This window comes from Achroia grisella, unplaced genomic scaffold (genome assembly GCF_030625045.1).
Source record: "Achroia grisella isolate CSIRO2021 unplaced genomic scaffold, CSIRO_AGI_Agris_v1 utg874, whole genome shotgun sequence".
Lineage (NCBI taxonomy): Eukaryota > Metazoa > Arthropoda > Insecta > Lepidoptera > Pyralidae > Achroia > Achroia grisella.
This window is the reverse complement of record NW_026713051.1, coordinates 5,488,167-5,506,601: the sequence shown is the minus strand read 5'-3', so window position 1 is coordinate 5,506,601 and position 18,435 is coordinate 5,488,167. Positions and strand designations below refer to the sequence as shown.

Here is an 18,435-nt window from a genome sequence, read left to right as displayed (position 1 = left end):
AAACACCATCATTAATTCATTATCGTCTATGGACCACTTGAGGACGCGACAAAATGTAGTGATGAATTTGCAAACCATAGAAAGTTTAAAACAGATTCGGGTAACGATACTGTACCACAAAATAATCGCACAAAACAAAATTGCGGTGGCGCCACTAAGTACTATGTACGGACGGCACCCTGTGAACCAGCAACCAAATATAATTACAGACAGAACGGTCGTACAGACCTAATGCATCATTTTTATTATTATATTATTTTTATTTTTCTAAACGTTAGTGCTGTCAAAGAATTAGTTTAAAAATATATTAAGCTTGTACAAAGTTCACAGAGTGAATTTGTTTAAATGTAAAAATAATTAAGGCTTATTACGAATATTTTAATATATGATTGGCTGTTGGCAATCTTATAGCTATACATATATTTTTCTATAATGAAATAATATCTTAAATCATGAAGTTCTTTTCTTATAATGTAGATACATATTATATACAATCATAGTGTATAAATGGAAAATGTAACCACCACTGCATGTTCATTTTTATTTATAAAGATTCTCATACATTAGAATAAGTATAAATATATGAAAGTAACCACAATATCCCTTATGTTATACAGTCGATAATTATATTTTAGCATAACTATCTGTTCTATATGATGACTGTTACAAAGTCCCATGGTTAATTATGTATTATAATACTATTTTTTGACTAACCAATTGGTTGTAAAATGTTACTTACCACAAACAATTACTATTGTGGCCTGTGTATAATACTACTACATGGAATTTTTTTTGTGTAAAATTAATTTATTAAACTAAACCATGGAAACTTGTAATATCATTGTTTGGAGTTATGAATGTGATACTATTATTTCTGTTTTAATAATTGACCACCCTAAACAAGGGTAACTTTTTTGAACTGTTTTCTTTATTTAAACAATATCGAAATTCAAACACTGCGCTTTCATTTGAATCATTTGACAGAGACTGATCTGACTAACTGGATTTTACGCGGTGATGATTGCAACTACGAGGGCATACGTAGCCGCAAACATTTTATTCAATTTGTTTTAAACAAAGCTAGTACATTGGCAGTAAACTTCCGCCGAATGAAATGTAAACTATAAAATCTGGTAACATTTTGTATTTTTTTTCTTGTCCATATAGAAACAAATAAATATATATAGAACTGTATATTGTTTTAATTTTACTCTCTTTGTGGCTGTGTTATTTTCAAAGCGGGGAAATAACAGGGTTTGAGTTCTTAAACCAATTATCATTTTATAAATAATTATTATTTTAGCAAATAAACCAAAAATAAGAATAATAAAGTATGCAGGGATGGATTACCTATTGTGTCTTTTAGATGAGTAAGAGTCACGCGACTTGTATAATGTATTACGGTAGTACGGTAATAAATAGCAATATTCTGTTTTAATACAATTTCCATTAAACTGGTTTCCTAATTTGAGAAATACATCAAAAAATAAGTCATGTTGAATATAATTTGCCTATATCGAATTATATTTATAGTGTAGAAACTAACAAAAAAAGATGTAATGGGGAAAGCAAATGAAAGTATTTCTTTATGTATTATTTTAGTCTCTGAAAAAAATTAAAACCAATAATTTATTTCGGCAGTAGATGCCGCCATTGTGCTATGAAGTAAAACGTATATGTTATATGTAGTCTGTGGTGCAATGACGGATGAAAAGAAATGCGTAAAATATTTACGTAATCTTTATTTCTATTTAGTTCGTGATTAATTATAAACTAAGCATCAGCGAAGTACTATTAAACAAAATTTTTAACATAAAATATTTTACGATTCCATTTACCAAATTGTTTCATCGGTAATTACCGGTAAGGTTATAGATTGTGTAGAGTGTATCCGATTGGAGTGTCACAAAAAAAAATACAGTGACACGTCCACCCACCCTGTCAAACATCGGAAGTTTTCTGTTTCTGCATGACAATTTTTCATGTTTTAACTATTAAAAATGGTAAGAATTATTATGATTTAATTTTCATATTTACAATTAAGCTATATTGCATTTATCTGTACGAAGACAGATTTGTAGCCACGTATTTGGTGCATTGTCAATAGTGTGTCATCATAATCATATCGGCGTTCTTGGGTACAATTAATAAGCACATAATTACATCTGTGAGCTGGTCGGGTTCATTAACCCAACGTTTTGTTATGTATCCGCAGCCGTTGCGCCTGGACACCAAGAGGAAATTGACAGCGAGGTCTGACCGCGTCAAGTGCGTGGATCAGCACCCCACCGAAACCTGGGTGCTCTGCTCGCTCTACAACGGCGACGTGAACATATGGAACTACGAGACGCACACGCAAATCAAGAGATTCGAGGTAAATTAATTTATTGTTTTATTGCCACTTGAATGATCAAAATATGCACACTGATACTGGTGTGAATTGGTTGGTATGGTTTATAACACATTTACATATTATGATTTATATTACAAAAATCGCAGAACCTTTTTACTAACCTACATTATTATTTTATTATTATAAAAATAAAACATTATTTCAACATCAAATTATATATATCTGTTATATATTAAGTAGTGATATTTACATATTTTTATTGCCGTAACATATCATTGCATTCATCCATCATCAACATTAATTTAATCTCAATTTGATCATTTATTTGTATTTATTGTAGTGTTGGCAAAGTTTTATCCTAATATATTATGTGCAATATGATAATTTGAATGTATAACCATTACATACTATTTCATCATACCCAATAGAAACAAAAAATTTCACATGACAACACATAAAGTGTGTGAACCTCCTACTTCTAACTTTATATAAATCTATATTAGTTTGAGACAGCTCTTTCTCAAAATAAATTTGGACTTGAATATGACATGAAATTAATGAAAATGAGTTCTTTAATTGTTTTTGCATTATTACAAATTACAAATGTATCATTATTACAAATGTTGAGCATCCTCAGTAGAGTGACCACATAATTACAAATTTGACACTTACACTTAATGACACAACAGTTGTCATTAAATTGTCTGGTTTCTAATAGTCTATCTAGTTCAGATATGATGTAACAGTGAATCCACAATTTATGTACTATATATCTTATATACTTTTTTGATTTTCTGATTATATCATGGAATTACTGTATACTTTATCAAATCTTAAAATATAAAATTTAAAAGTTTAATTGGTTAAATTCTGTAAAACAGTAAGTTACATAATATTTACAAAGAAAACTGCAATTTTGGAAGACAACTTTTCACTCTGATCTTACTAATATTATAAATGTGAAAGTTTCTAAGTATGGATGGATGAATAGATGTTCTTACTCTTTCGCGCAAAAACTGATGAATGGATTTTATTAAAACTTAATAGTAATATAGCTTATACATCAGAATAACACATAGGCTATAAATTTCATGTGAGTGGAACACTGTGGGCACAGCTAGTGTATATATAATTATATGCTTTATCATTATTATTACATGGTATTAAACAAAGTCACTATTGTTGTCTGTCCCTATTTATGCTTAAATCTTTAAAACTATGCAAGAGATTTTGTAGTTTTTTTTTTTATAGATAGAGTGATTCAAGAGGAAGGTTTATACATATAATACATGCACACCCATGCGAAGCCGGGGTGGGTAGCTAGTTACTTATATATTAACTGTATAGTTTATTATATTACTAGCTACTGTATGTGATTTTGACTGCAGGATTATACTTCTAGTAGCTTCTTTTCATCTCTAAGGTTCTCTCTATCTTGATATCTAGGTTATTGGTGCTCTCCAGATTAATACATATTTGTCATGCAGTAACTGTTGCACATTATGGATTGAGCATCATCAATCTGATCTTTGATGTAGTAAAAAAAACATAATATAGTCAGTTCTACTATTTCTACATTCATAATATTAATAAATGTTTGACAGGTATGCGATCTGCCAGTGCGCGCTGCAAAATTTGTCCCCAGGAAAAACTGGGTGATCACGGGTTCGGATGACATGCAAATACGCGTGTTCAATTACAACACATTGGAGAGAGTGCACTCTTTCGAGGCACATTCAGATTATGTTCGCTCCATTGCTATTCACCCCACACAGCCTTATATTCTGACTAGCAGTGGTAAGTATTTATTTTGTCGTATTATAAAGTACATAATATAGTATTATTGTATCCGTTTTTTTGTATTTAAAGCTCCTATCAGATTTGTCTGGGTAGGGAGAATAACATCAGCAGTGAAGGTGAGGCAAAGGGACTTTTAAACCTACACCCAAGTCCTAACTGAATAACCTGTTAACTGCTTGTAGTTTCTCTCTCTTAAATACTTTTGTATTTCAAATTGTATTATATTGTTTTCATTTTTACTGCTCAGTGTTATAAAGTACAAGATGTACCAAGTGTCTGCATATTACAGATGATCTCCTCATAAAACTGTGGAACTGGGATCGCAGTTGGGCCTGTCAACAAGTGTTTGAGGGCCACACCCACTATGTAATGCAGATTGTAATCAATCCAAAGGACAATAATACATTTGCAAGTGCCAGTCTCGACACCACGGTCAAAGTATGTAAAGTTGTACTTAATATAAGTAACTTCATTATGTTAAGAAGCAAATGCTATTTATTATGCTATGTATTTACCATAATATATAATTATATTATTTTAAGATTGTCTAATATGTTTCATTAGACCTCTTTACTTCTTTAATTATTTACATATAAATATATTTTTTTATTTTAAGTGTCCATGTAAGATATTTTTGTATTGATTTCCTTATAATTTATTTAGGTATGGCAACTGGGTTCCTCAGTTTCGAATTTCACATTAGAGGGACACGAGAAAGGAGTCAATTGTGTGGATTATTATCACGGTGGGGACAAGCCATATCTGATAAGTGGTGCAGACGACAGGCTCGTTAAAATATGGGATTATCAGAACAAGACATGTGTTCAAACACTAGAAGGTATATTAAAAGATAGTAATTTCTATTCAGTGATGTTTCAAGCGTTCCTTTATTCTTTTATATACTTATTTGTTGTTCTTGCAGGACATACACAGAATGTGTCGGCAGTCTCTTTCCATCCCGAATTGCCCATCCTGCTCACAGGGTCTGAAGATGGCACTATCAGAATTTGGCATGCTGGCACCTACCGACTTGAATCTAACCTAAACTATGGTTTTGAAAGAGTGTGGACAATTTCCTCCATGCACGGCTCTAATAATATTGCTATTGGGTGAATACTTTTAACTTGTTAATCATAGGTAATGAAATTATATAAAAGGAAAGAGTACACACAGATTATTCTCTTTTTCCAGTTATGATGAGGGGACAATAATGATAAAAGTGGGCAGAGAGGAGCCAGCGATTTCCATGGATGTGAATGGCGGCAAAATAATATGGGCGAAACATTCCGAAATGCAACAGGTCAATTTGAAAGCACTTCCAGAGGGTGAGTTTTAGTCAGAATTGCCTTTACCCTCTGCCACAGTTTCGTTTGCTGCTGAGACAGTATGGTGTAGTTGGACAGTTTTTAAATTTTTGTAACGTTCCAGTTTTATATATGACTAGCTGACCCAACAGATGTTGTCCAATCTTAGATAACAAAACTTGTGCAAAATGTAAAAAGTAACTTGAACTCTATTCTGCGCTCTATTAGCCTTTTAACTACAAGAAAACTTGATAACCATTTTAACGTTTCTAATGTACCGCGCCGTTTTCTTAATTCTTTCTTTCAATAAGAACCATTCACAAATGCAACAATTATCGAAATCGGTCCAGCCGTTCACGTGTCGTGCCGTGACTAAGAGAATAGCGATTTATTTTTATGTATGTATAGATTATATTCATGCAAGTAGTTATTCAAGAAATTTATTGTTAGAATATTTTTTTTCTAATAAAAATAATAGTTACTGTTTATGTATACATTAAATTATTTTAATTTAAGTAATAAGAATTATTAATTTAGATACTGAAACTTCATTGAGCCAATAGAGCCAAGCAAATGATTTACAAGTGGCTGTGTGTTGAATGAATGTGTCTTGTTGGCAGGTATTGAAATAAAGGATGGAGAGCGGGTTCCAGTGGTGGCCAAGGACATGGGCTCGTGCGAGATCTATCCACAGACGATCGCGCACAATCCCAACGGTAGATTTGTGGTGGTTTGTGGTGATGGAGAATACATAATCTACACAGCGATGGCACTAAGGAACAAGGCGTTTGGAACCGCGCAGGAGTTCGTGTGGGCATTAGACAGCTCTGAATATGCCACCCTCGAGAACTCCAGTACCGTCATAGTGTTCAAAAACTTTAAAGAGAGGAAGAGTTTCAAACCGGAGTATGGAGCAGAAGGTATTGTTTTACTCTCACTGTGGCATTATCGAATTGAATCTGTGATTATCGATAGCTGTTGTACGGCTAAATAGATCTGTTATCTTCTTTTACAAGTGTTTTTAACTATTCATTGTCAGTTTATGTTTGTAAAGATTAATATACTGTTATTTCTGACAGCTCTTTGCAATGGGAGATGTTTACTGTTATTGAGAATGTATTACAATGTTTATGCAGGCATCTTCGGTGGATTCATGCTGGGCGTGAAGTCCATCAGTGGCATGGCTTTCTCCTTCTATGATTGGGAGCAATTAGACCTAATCAGACGGTAAGCATCACAGTTGTTTCTTGTGTACTTGTAACAATGTATGAATGACCATCAATAATATTATACAAGCTAACTAACTATTGATTGCGTATATGTCAGTGTCTTGTTCCTTGCAATGTATTCATATATGCTTAAGATAAATCCTTGTCAAGTGTTGTTTATGTGTTGTATGCGTTGATACATATTAAGTAATGCTGGCGTAGATGTTCTGAAATGCTACTTGCTGTATATAACTTTTATATATATTACTTATCCTTGTTTTGCATATTTTCTAATTGCATGTGGTCTAACTGTTTAGCACAACGCATTACTTCCGATGGTCGCGAATTCAATTTTTCGCACGTACAAACTTTTGTATTCATGAATATGATTATTTGTATTCGGCTGATTATATGTACTTACAATAAAAATGTATTTAAGTATTTCTGTCAGTTGTCTAGTACCCATATAACAAGCTATGCCTTGCTTGGGACTAGATGGCCTTGTGAATAGTTAGCATTATATCCATATATAAATGCACCTTTGTAGTAAAGATAGACATGTTTATTTCAATAACAAATCCTAAATATTGGCCAGATATAATGAAAGAATCAAAACGATGTAAATGATTTTATCATGGATGATGGGGTCCTATTATGTGAAGAGTTTACATCAGGGCGTATGGTACGGCAATAAACTGTAGACAGGATGTGAGCAATGTGTTATCGTGAAAGTACGCGCGTCACGCATCGCGTCCGTGCTGTGGTTTACATAAATGCTAGATAGTTGCGGCAACTGATTTGTTTACCATAAAAAATGTTTATCTACAAATGGATGTAAGCCGACAGTGTGTATTAATAAATATATTTTAACTGAAAACATTCCTCCAGTTTGGGTGATGTAAATAAAATCATTTCATTTCATCATTTCATTTCATTTCATTAAATTCTAGATTTAATATGTAGCGCAGCGATAATTATACAATACCTGTTTGTTTAATAATCATTGTCTTACGTTTTTGGTATATAAAGAGGCAAAACATTACAAATGAAAAAAACATTATTACATCTGTCATGTTTGCCACTAGCATGCCACCTTCACTACAAGGGTTATAAGCTTTTTGGACAGGTTTATTTCATGTAATTGATGTATTAATATATTTAATAGTATCTCCACTATAGATATATATATAGACAACATCGGTGATATAGCGGTTTAGCACACCACTTTACTTTCGATGGTTGCTGTAAAGTTTCCTCAAAATTGTGAAAGAGTGTTTGTATTGGTGTGGTTGTTTTCTATGTGTATTATGTACGCATTCACATAAAAATGTAGCTATGTATTGAAATGATATGAATTATTACTATATCTACTACTCTTATTAGTAGTGATGTGTTTTTTTTTCAAATATTTTTTTATAATATCTTTTATTTTTAAGTATTAAAATATAATGTTTGTCTTTTTAAGTATTAGAATATTAATTAGTAATTGCTGCATACTTTCTATGCTTGTTTTGTATAGCTATACTTGTATTTTTTGTGCTGCGATGTGACATTTTATTATGAGAATGAGAGAGTATCTTAATTGAGTACTGAATAATATCATTATTATCCTAGTGATTAAGAAATGATAGTCATTCATGATTTCTTAAATTTTAGACCTAAATTATTACTATCTACAGCTCATTCAACTAATTAATTTGGCCTGACATATTACACAACTTTGTATATTATTTTGTAACATATTTAGGTGTCTAATAAGTGAAACAATTGTGACAAGAGAAATCCGAATTCCTTTCGCGTTTCTTACATTGAGACGCAGAACGGTACAGGACAATTAATAAATTGTTAAATTAACATTGAGAGAGGTAAATTTTTATTTACCATAAAATTATTCATATAAAATCAATTTAAGATTTTCATTGTAAAATTGCAACACTTCTCTATCGTGATACACGTTATATTCGTATATTCGTATTATCGTTATATTTGGGAGGACATAATGAGTCATTATGTCCTCCCTCGATTCCTTTAATTTAGTTTATAGTGAGAGTACTATTACGTAACTGTAACTATGAATAATATTTTTATTTTTAGAGTTTCTAGTTCTAGCTGTGCTCTTGGAATCTTGTTTATGTATTTCTATTCTTACATTTTTTTACACTTTTTTAGAATCAGGCTTATCATAATTGTGTAGTTTATAGTACTATGACATTATCTGCCTTTACACATACGCGAATTGGCTTTCACGCAGCAAATCATGTATGTGAATGTAATTTACAAAGAGAACGAATCCGTGTCTTTCAATCGTGCGTGCTACAAAAAGGCACTACTTTTTGTAATCATTAATTTATTTTATTTCTTATGACTTATCACTGCAATCACTGCACTGCACACACAATATTTATTATTATCACTGCAAAATTGCGGGCTTCTGATTGAATAATCTTATACGTGTCTATGTAAATTAAAACCCTCGGATCGAAATAAATGCAGTTTTAACAGAAACTGAAATATTCCCTCCTTTTCGCGTGTGAAAGAACGTGTTCAGTAAGGGCAGCTATTGCATGGTGGGGATTTGATAGCATGCCACCTTCTACAAGAAATATAAGCTTTGTCGATTTGGTACATTTGATATCATTTATGTATATCCGCTATAAATTGAGCATTACAGCATACATCTATTAAATTGTGGTTATTATTAGAGTTTATATAGATTAGATGGTGGTGATTTGATGTGAGGTGTATGTCCCCAGTATCGAGATCCAGCCGCGGCACGTGTACTGGTCGGAGAGCGGGAACCTAGTGTGCCTGGCGACTGACGACTCGTACTATGTACTCAAGTACAACGCCGCGGTGGTGACGCGCGCCAGGGAAAGCAACGCCAACATCACAGAGGATGGCATTGAGGATGCATTCGAGGTAAACCCACGCATATATCCTAGTGCCTTAATACCGCCTGAGCGCAACTGGCATAATGTACTTGGGGCTTTACTTAATTCATATTACTAATGGCCCATTTTATAAATACCTTATAGACTAAGATTAATATGAATGATATTGAAATTAATATGAAATATAAATTGACTGTGTGGTCACAGCACTGATGACAACAATTTTGCAACCGTAGTGCTGATACACCACCCCTTTCGGCTAGTAGTCCTCCTTCATGAAGGTGGTCAGCATTATTGCTAATAGTTTCGTTCTTTATATGTTGCTATACTTGTGGACGAGTATAAATATTGCATTGTATTGCGTAGGTGGTGGGTGAGGTGAACGAGACAGTGAAGACCGGTCTCTGGGTGGGAGACTGCTTCATCTACACGAATTCACTGAACAGGATAAACTACTATGTGGGCGGTGAGATCGTCACCATCTCACATCTCGACCACACCATGTACATACTCGGCTACGTTGCTAAGGAGAACAGGTGAGCGCGCCAACATGTGACAGACATTTACAGATTTCACTATTCCCATATCCTTCCATAAACTGTTTTTATTATTAAATCAATGGAATCAAAATATCTTTATCATGTAGGTCTATTACTGACTAATGACATATACATATTTACCGTCTGTACGCACTGATTTATTTGAAGATCTGAACAGAAGCACAGTTCTTATGCTTTTCAAATAAGCTTGTAAATTATTACAATAATATTATTGAACATAAATTTTATCTCACTAGCGACCAGATATCGCATAAATGAAAAGTTTTTAGAGAAAAAAGTATATATATACAGTCCATGTTATGCTTGTCAATGTCACTTTTATCAGCTGAAAGAATTTAAAAAAAAGAGAAAGAGAGATTGTTTAAATTCTTTCAGCTAATAAAAGTGACATTGACAAGCATAACATGTATAACATAAACATAAACATGAATAACATAGATTAAATATATGTATATATCTGTATTAAATAATACAGATATATAGATATATTACGTTTGAGTAGATATCTCTTTCTCGGCCTCAATTGTATCACTACCACAACTTACAAAGCATGCTACTGCTTTGCAAGTTGTGGTATCAAGCCTCAGAAGATGCTGTACAATTATAGCACAAGTGACTAAATAAATTTAGTCCTATACCATGGGTTCTGTTCATCTATATAGGTCACTGTTACGAAATACCTGACCACTGACATTTGAACTAATACTTGTTAGTAATAGGTGCTACAGACAGTCTTCTTTGAAATAACGAACTGGAATGCGTAGCACTACACAACGTATACAAATGTATGTGATGCCTATGAAGACATCAGAAGGCTTGTGCGTTTCTGGGGGAGCTTTGCTGGCTACTCTAGTAGTCTTGGTTTTACATGCTCTATGGCCTAAACGAAAGGCTAAATGCAATAAGGGTGTCTAACATACAATACAATAGGTCAATGCTACACTTTTCATTACGTGGCCATTTAGTTTGTTACCAATCCTGTTCAATAAAATAATAACCAAATATATTGTCATCTTGTTAAAATTTTGCAACTGTGTGTTGTGTGTAGACTGTACCTGAATGATAAGGAGCTGAACATCGTGTCGTACTCGCTGCTGCTGTCGGTGCTGGAGTACCAGACGGCGGTGATGCGCGCCGACTTCGAGACCGCAGACCGCGTACTGCCTACTATCCCACACGACCACCGCACCAGGGTTGCTCACTTCCTCGAGAAACAGGTCTCACACACACACACACAATACTACATTTTTGTTTTGCCTGAACAAATTGTATTCATATTAATGCTATTAACAGATTTTGTTAGTAATGAAGCAAGTGAAAATCGAGACATGACATGACATGACATGGTCTACCTTAGAATTATAAATATTATGAAGAATGGTGAAGGTTTCCAAGCAGTAAAATTTTTAATTTTAAATTGTGCTCTGATGGCGTGTAAATAAAGCACATCGTCTTGCGCTCCTCTACTCTCAAAAAACCGAACGTGATTTTCTTTAATAAATATATGTGTGTCGTAGGGCTTCAAACAACAAGCCCTAGCTGTATCTACCGAGCCCGAGCATCAATTCGAGCTGGCCTTAGCCCTTGGGGAACTGCAGCGCGCGAAGCAGCTGGCAGAAGAGGCCACATTAGCTGAAGGCGCTCCGTCGAGAACATCCGGAGCGCGTTGGTCTAGACTCGGGGCGGCTGCAGCAGCCGCCGCCGATACGGAACTCACCAAGGCGTGTTACCAGGCAGCTCAGGATTACAGCGCGCTCTTGCTGTTCGCTGCCAGCACTGGTGAGTCATATACCATATAGTACCATAGTTTATTTTTAAATCTCGCAGAATAAGGTCTGTTGCGGGTAAATGATACGATGTTGTTGGTTGTGACAATGCATTATATATTACAGATGATAATAGACTGACAATTTGTACATAGAAATAATGATCTTATATACTAAATAACAATAGGAAAATGTAAGGTGGGGTGACACAGTTTGGACACGGCTAGAGACTCATTACGTCAATGCTTTAAAGAATCAAATATCCTCACCGTTGCCTTACAGTACATTTATGAAAATATTATGTATACAAGGAAAACCTTAGATTGTTTCAAGAAACTTAAAGACTGTACAAGTAGAAACTTACGCAATAAAAATAAGCTAATTTTACCTAAATACCGTCTACACAAAAGTTATTAATTAATTTGATGGTAAGATTCTATAATAAACTGCCAGAATCTACGCTAAATCTGACAGTGAGGCAATTTAAAATTTAATTTAAACAAATGTTATATAAAAAAGCTGATTATAGGATACATGAATTTATAGATGATAGCAATATATAGGAAGAATAAGTTTATTTGCGAACAACAACTGCTTCTTGATATAAGATAGCGTAGCGGCTTTTGTATTGATTGCCGCATGCATCCTCATATAAAGTGCGAATACTGTAACTACCATATAGTAATTTTTAGTAGCTGTGACGTGTGGAGTGGAACGAGTAGTCATGCACACTAAAATGTCCAGACATGTGGCGGCGTGGTGGGCCGGGTCATTGGTCTCCCTAAAATATGGTCGAGTGCAGTGATGGCTGGCTCATCCGTCATACTCGTGAACGAGTGATGCTTGTAGGGACTGGTCTGCTCTTATCATTACGACTGATTTAATCTTATTGTATATTTATATTTAACCCAAAAAAATTAGTGCTGGTTGGTAGTTTGTATTCACACGTTTCGACTTGTAAATGTAAACTTACAAGCATTATTTAAAAGAGCAACACACAAGTTTCTTGCTCGTTCTTCTGTGATAAGACAGATTTCCGAACGAGTGGTAGATAAAAAACAAATTGTTATGACTATTCAGATGTGCTTAAATTAAGTTTATTTGAATAAATGATTTTCTATTATGAATGCATCTGTATACACCATAAGATTCTACCAAGAGAACATCATGATTCCAAGAATCCATCACTTAAACTCCACATAATACTTGCTAATGTCTGAATACACGTACAGTACAAAAAAATATATTTTGAAGAACTTATAACGTGAAAAAGTGGTTGCTATATTAGGTCTGTACTCAAATATATCTGCGCAGGTGACAAGCAGCTGCTGCAAGATGTGGCTCGAATGTCGGAAGCGGAGGGTGATGACAACATAGCGTTCTTGGCTTACTTCACCCTCAACGAGCTGGATGCCTGTCTCCAGCTCCTGATCAGGCGAGAAAAGCTGCCTGAAGCGGCTTTCTTTGCCAGGTAACACTAATACACATACCATATCGGGTTGATCTCTAGGCGGTTCCCCCTAAAAACAGTCGTAATAAATTCCTGCTGAATTTGCCATGGAATAACTGATCTACTTAACCCTGATTGTATCATCCTCCAATGGTACCCTGCCAGTGTAAACCGTTAACGTATACCGGTGAACTATTACATTATTATCCATTAAGAAACATTACAACATTAACTTAAATAACCCTGCGGAACTAACAGATATTCTGAAATTATGCAGATCTTTATGGGTATTAGATAACTGAAAATATTCAGTTGTAATGTTTTTCAAATAAATACATAAATGGATGTCAACACAATGTGACACTAACCAAATTTAAATAAAACACAGTTTTATATATAATTTGGAATGAGAAACATGCTATTACATATAGCCTTAGCCTATTACATAATACCCTTGATATAAAGGAATAATTGAGGAATATGGTATCATCACATATACATATCAATATAGTAACATTACAACAGAGTTATAAAGATTTCCTTTTTAATAACTATGATTCTTTTTTATATGTATCTCTTTTTGTATAATATAATAACATCTCAAGATAATTTCACACAGCCCCAAGTAGTCCCAAGCTAAGCAGAGGTTGTGTTATAAGTACTAGACAGCTGATACAAATATATATATATATATTATAAATTTATACATAATAAATAATTATACACACATATTATGTAATAAATAAGTACATTCATGAATACTAATGTTGCTATGGCACAAACAGGAACCAAAACCCACAACCTTCGGAAGTAAGTTGGTGTTCAAATCTGCTAGACCGCCAAGGCCGTATAGTTCGGTAGTAGTACAGTATCTTGAATGTTGTTCATTAAACTCTCAATTACTTACCATCAGCTAACCCGCAAGTTTGTTTGTCCCCTATGCTGTAAAACAATAATAACGTTTGTGGTGTGTTGTGTTGCAGGTCATACATTCCGTCGAAGGTATGCGAGGTGGTGGAGATGTGGCGCGAGTCGGTCGGCGCCACCAACAAGAAGTCCGGACAGTCGTTGGCGGACCCTCACAACTACGAGAACCTGTTCCCAGAGTACATGGTCAGCGTTAGATATACAATACACTACAAATTGTGTTCCAGAGAATTCAAATTAGAAATTATTAGACATTATGAGTAGGACATTTTAGCCGCTTATGAACGTCAATTTTTTATTTTAATCAACAGTTTAAGTTATATTTTTAGTGTCAGTCACGAAAGAAAGATTTTATTTATTGCTTGTAATGGGAACAAAATAATAAAACGATTTTAGAAATTCTTTTATACATAAATATAACATGAGACAACGCTGTTTGTTCAAAGGCGTGTCTTCGTTTACAGGACTCACTCGTGATGGAAAAATTTCAACGAGAGTACGGTTTCGAGCACAGTTCAAAGCTGTCCAACTTGCCCACTGATTCCAAGCAGTGCAACATAGAGCGGAAGCTCGCTGATGAGATGGCACAGGCTGTGAAAGTCGGCGCATGGAAACTGACAGTTGGCCCCGGTGAATTGAAACCATCCGGTAGCGAAAGGAAGCTGGAGAACTGCAATCAAGTAACACCAGACAGCACCAGCGATTTGAGAACGGACAACACCAGCGATAGGAGGCACAATGTGGCCGCTGACTCCACCGTCGAAGTTCCCGATTCCGCTAGCAGGTCAGTAAATTGATTGTCAATTAACATATCTCATGGTGGAATTGGTATTTGCCCGTAAGTAATTCAAAAGTCTTAATAACGACCTACCAGAATCAGTGTTATGCATGCATAAACGAAATATCTCATTTAGAAAGAATACACACTGTTCTGAGAAGATAAAAACCATCACTCCTAAGAAAATTCTTCAATTCTTTTCCCAGACGGGTCTAGGTAGCGAACATTGAAATAGAGCGAGCACAATAGATCTATGCAGCTCGCAGTGCTACAGGTCTATTCGCAGTTTTTTCTCGTTCTCTTTGTCTACATTTACATGTACATTTACTTATTCACACTTTAAATAGCGTACGTGTAAAGGCTTTCTTTGTGGTGTTATGGTAGAAAACAGATACCCGTTAATATCCAGTACCCTTGCTAATTTTACACACACAAGTATCTCATGTGGTAAAGCATTAATTAAAATGGGATAATTATATTAACTCGTAAACTTTTGAATAAAACTTCTCTTTTAACTTTTATCTTTATAATGTGGGTAAATAATCTTTAATATTTTTTTTTAAGTAAACGGAATCGCAAACAACCGATTTATCCACCTGATGATAAGGGGTAACCATATATATGTAGAGCACTACGGACATCGCGTTATCACACTCGAAATACCATTCATGCGTTGCCATTCTAGAGGATAAGATGTCATCCTGCAATTTCTGTCTAATTTGCTCTGTTTTAGTATTAGGGAACCCTAACAGAGCCTGCAAAGGAAATAATTTGCTTAGCGGCTAAAATAGGTTAGACTGAGGTACCCACACAGATAAACAATATAACTATCAGTTTAGTTGACCACGGGTTTTAATCCTGATTCGTTCAGGACAGGCTCAGGCAGGTATACATATACAATTACATATTTTGTTAGGATATTACAGGATATACATTATTTATAAACAAAGATGTCGTCCACTATTTTTTATAGGTTTTGTAATGATTTTTTAATTTCTTTTTTAATAGACCCCAGTACATTTGTTTTGCAACCCTTATTTTTAATTTTTGTTGTATGATTGATGTAAGTTGATTATAGCTTATTTTGGAAATTCCAGTTTATTTGTTAACACTGACGAGTTGCTAGCAAGAAAATTGAAGCGCAGAGATTCTATTGATATAATGGAAGAGATCGACCGTGAAATAGACGGCATCGAGCTGGACGGCAACGCCGATAGTGTGGTACGTAATGGGGCCTACCCGTCAGTTTTCTTAATAGTACAATCCTCCAATCATAAGGACAGCGTTGTCTTAAATGATCATGATGAAGACTAATACTGAAGAAGTATATATTATACGTATTATAATTATAAAATATTGGAACATATATCAAATAAAATTATCTTTAATCATGTAGGCCTATTTCAGACTCTTATATGTCAAATCCACCGTCTGTTCGAAGTGCTTTCGAGCTAAGAAGAACTGACTAGAAACTCGGCTCTTATTCTTTTCACATGAGCTTGCACATGTCACAAAAAACAGTTTCATTTTTAAATACAAATTAAATTAAATCATTAAATTGTATATTATATATTGTAGGTCTATTAATCTTATTTATTTGTTTAGTGATTTTTATAAAACGTATCCAATCTATATAATTAGTAAAGAAATTATATTTCAGAATAATATCTTAATACAATATCATCTTAGCGTCTTATGTGAAATTTTATTATGCAAAAAGAAATAATGTTTGATATTTTTTTTTCACATTACAATACATTTCTTGTATATATTTTTTCCAAAATCTCTTCATTATATTTTATTTCGATTAAAATTGTGTGTTATCAACTAAACAAGCGAAGAAGAATTTTATTTTCGACTTCGGTAGTCTAACAGACAGTGCACACTGTGCACTGCCATTCTTGCTATTAATTATTCATAAGTATGATTATTTGTAACGGGTCATATATACATATATTATGTACACATTTACAAAAAGAAATATCTCAGTCGTCGTCTGTCTCATATCTGTCGTCTAGTACCCACAACACAGGCTAAGGTAAGCCTGTGTTGTGGGTACAGACTAGTTGACGCGGTCGAAATTGTCCTGGGATATTATTATAATTATTAATTATTTATGAAATAAAACATTTTCTGCGTTCAACACATTATTTTTCCTTACATTATATCTAAAAAATAAAATTTGTTTATATTCCAATACATGAGCAAACAAAATTACATTTTTTGTCAAAGAAATTAAATTGCTTCTTAAATATATTACTTTTATTAAATAACACTTAAACTTATGTTTTATTAGTCTGGGTAAAACTGTGGTTTATTTTTTTAATTTAAGTTTTAGAGAGAAATTATTATTGTCAGTGTAGCGTCGAGTGTATGGGTATGCGCTCGCGCGTGTGTGTGTGTGTGGGGAGGGGATAGGGAGGGGGGTAGTGCCTTACACAGTGTCTGGTGCATAACACTAACTCAGGATGTTTCTTTTCCAGGACTTGTCGGATGAAGCGGATCTATTGGACTAATATATAAGTGTATTTAGATTTTTTATTTTATATATAATACTATTATATAATGTACTATTTCCTAAAGTGCTAATACAATTAAGATTAAAGTATTATACAGTTTTCTTTCAAGGTTTTGTTTCTTTTCTGATTAGATTATGTCACTGTACAAAATATAACGATGTGTGTTGTATAAATACATGACAAATAATGAATGCGCCTCATTTATTGTGTAAAATTGTGTAAAGTCGCGTGGAGGAGGCGCTAAGACAAATCGCTGACGATTAGTAAAATTTATTTTAATAAAGACGTGAAATATGTAGATGTTGTAAAGAGAAATATATTTGAATACTCCCGACACGCAATACCTCTCGACCCTCGCCTCAAATTAAATGTATATTTAATTGCTACGCCAACAATTTATAGTCTATTTTAAATTTTAAATAAATATATTTATCGTAGATATATCATATAGGTACGCTATTGTACAAGGTTTAGTATTTACCTGCATGTAGAGTGCATTAGTAAAATTTTGCAGCGTGACATTCACAAAAATGTTGCATATGTTGCATGTTATTTGTTATTGTTATCAAATAACTATTGTCTATTCCGCCTTGACAGACAGAAAAAAACATAATATATGTCAAATACTAGATTGCACGAAGTATGTAATTAGGTCATAATGACTAGGATTGATTGTAATATTTGCATGTAAATATAACGATTGAGACAACCACAAGTGCATCATGTTTTATTAAATTTTTCAACAATCAAATTAATCCAATTTTTATTTCACTTCACCTTGATCAAGCTGTGTTCATTTTTCCATCAAAACGGGTCTCATTAATCTACCGCATTAATTGATGTTACACTACTATTGTTTTCTTATACTGCACTGTCTAT

At 33.8% G+C, this 18,435-nt stretch overlaps 1 protein-coding gene across 2 annotated transcripts; it reads left to right on the top strand.

Moving 5' to 3' along the window:
• The first annotated feature begins 1,914 nt into the window (after positions 1–1,914).
• Positions 1,915–18,299, top strand: LOC131852966 (coatomer subunit beta'). Of its 2 annotated transcripts, XM_059203725.1 has the most exons (18): positions 1,915–2,003; positions 2,216–2,374; positions 3,958–4,150; positions 4,443–4,591; positions 4,817–4,991; positions 5,076–5,262; positions 5,345–5,478; positions 6,078–6,377; positions 6,594–6,684; positions 9,419–9,584; positions 9,923–10,092; positions 11,165–11,333; positions 11,634–11,895; positions 13,197–13,353; positions 14,316–14,445; positions 14,724–15,043; positions 16,135–16,258; positions 17,521–18,299. In XM_059203725.1, exons 1-18 carry the CDS (start codon positions 2,001–2,003, stop codon positions 17,551–17,553), a joined length of 2,922 nt encoding a protein of 973 aa, XP_059059708.1. In that variant the 5' UTR covers positions 1,915–2,000; the 3' UTR covers positions 17,554–18,299. The 2 variants fall into 2 exon arrangements, with proteins under 2 accessions (XP_059059708.1, XP_059059706.1); XM_059203723.1 differs by lacking the exon at positions 1,915–2,003 and having other exon boundaries at positions 2,204–2,374.
• Positions 18,300–18,435: the final 136 nt, after the last annotated feature.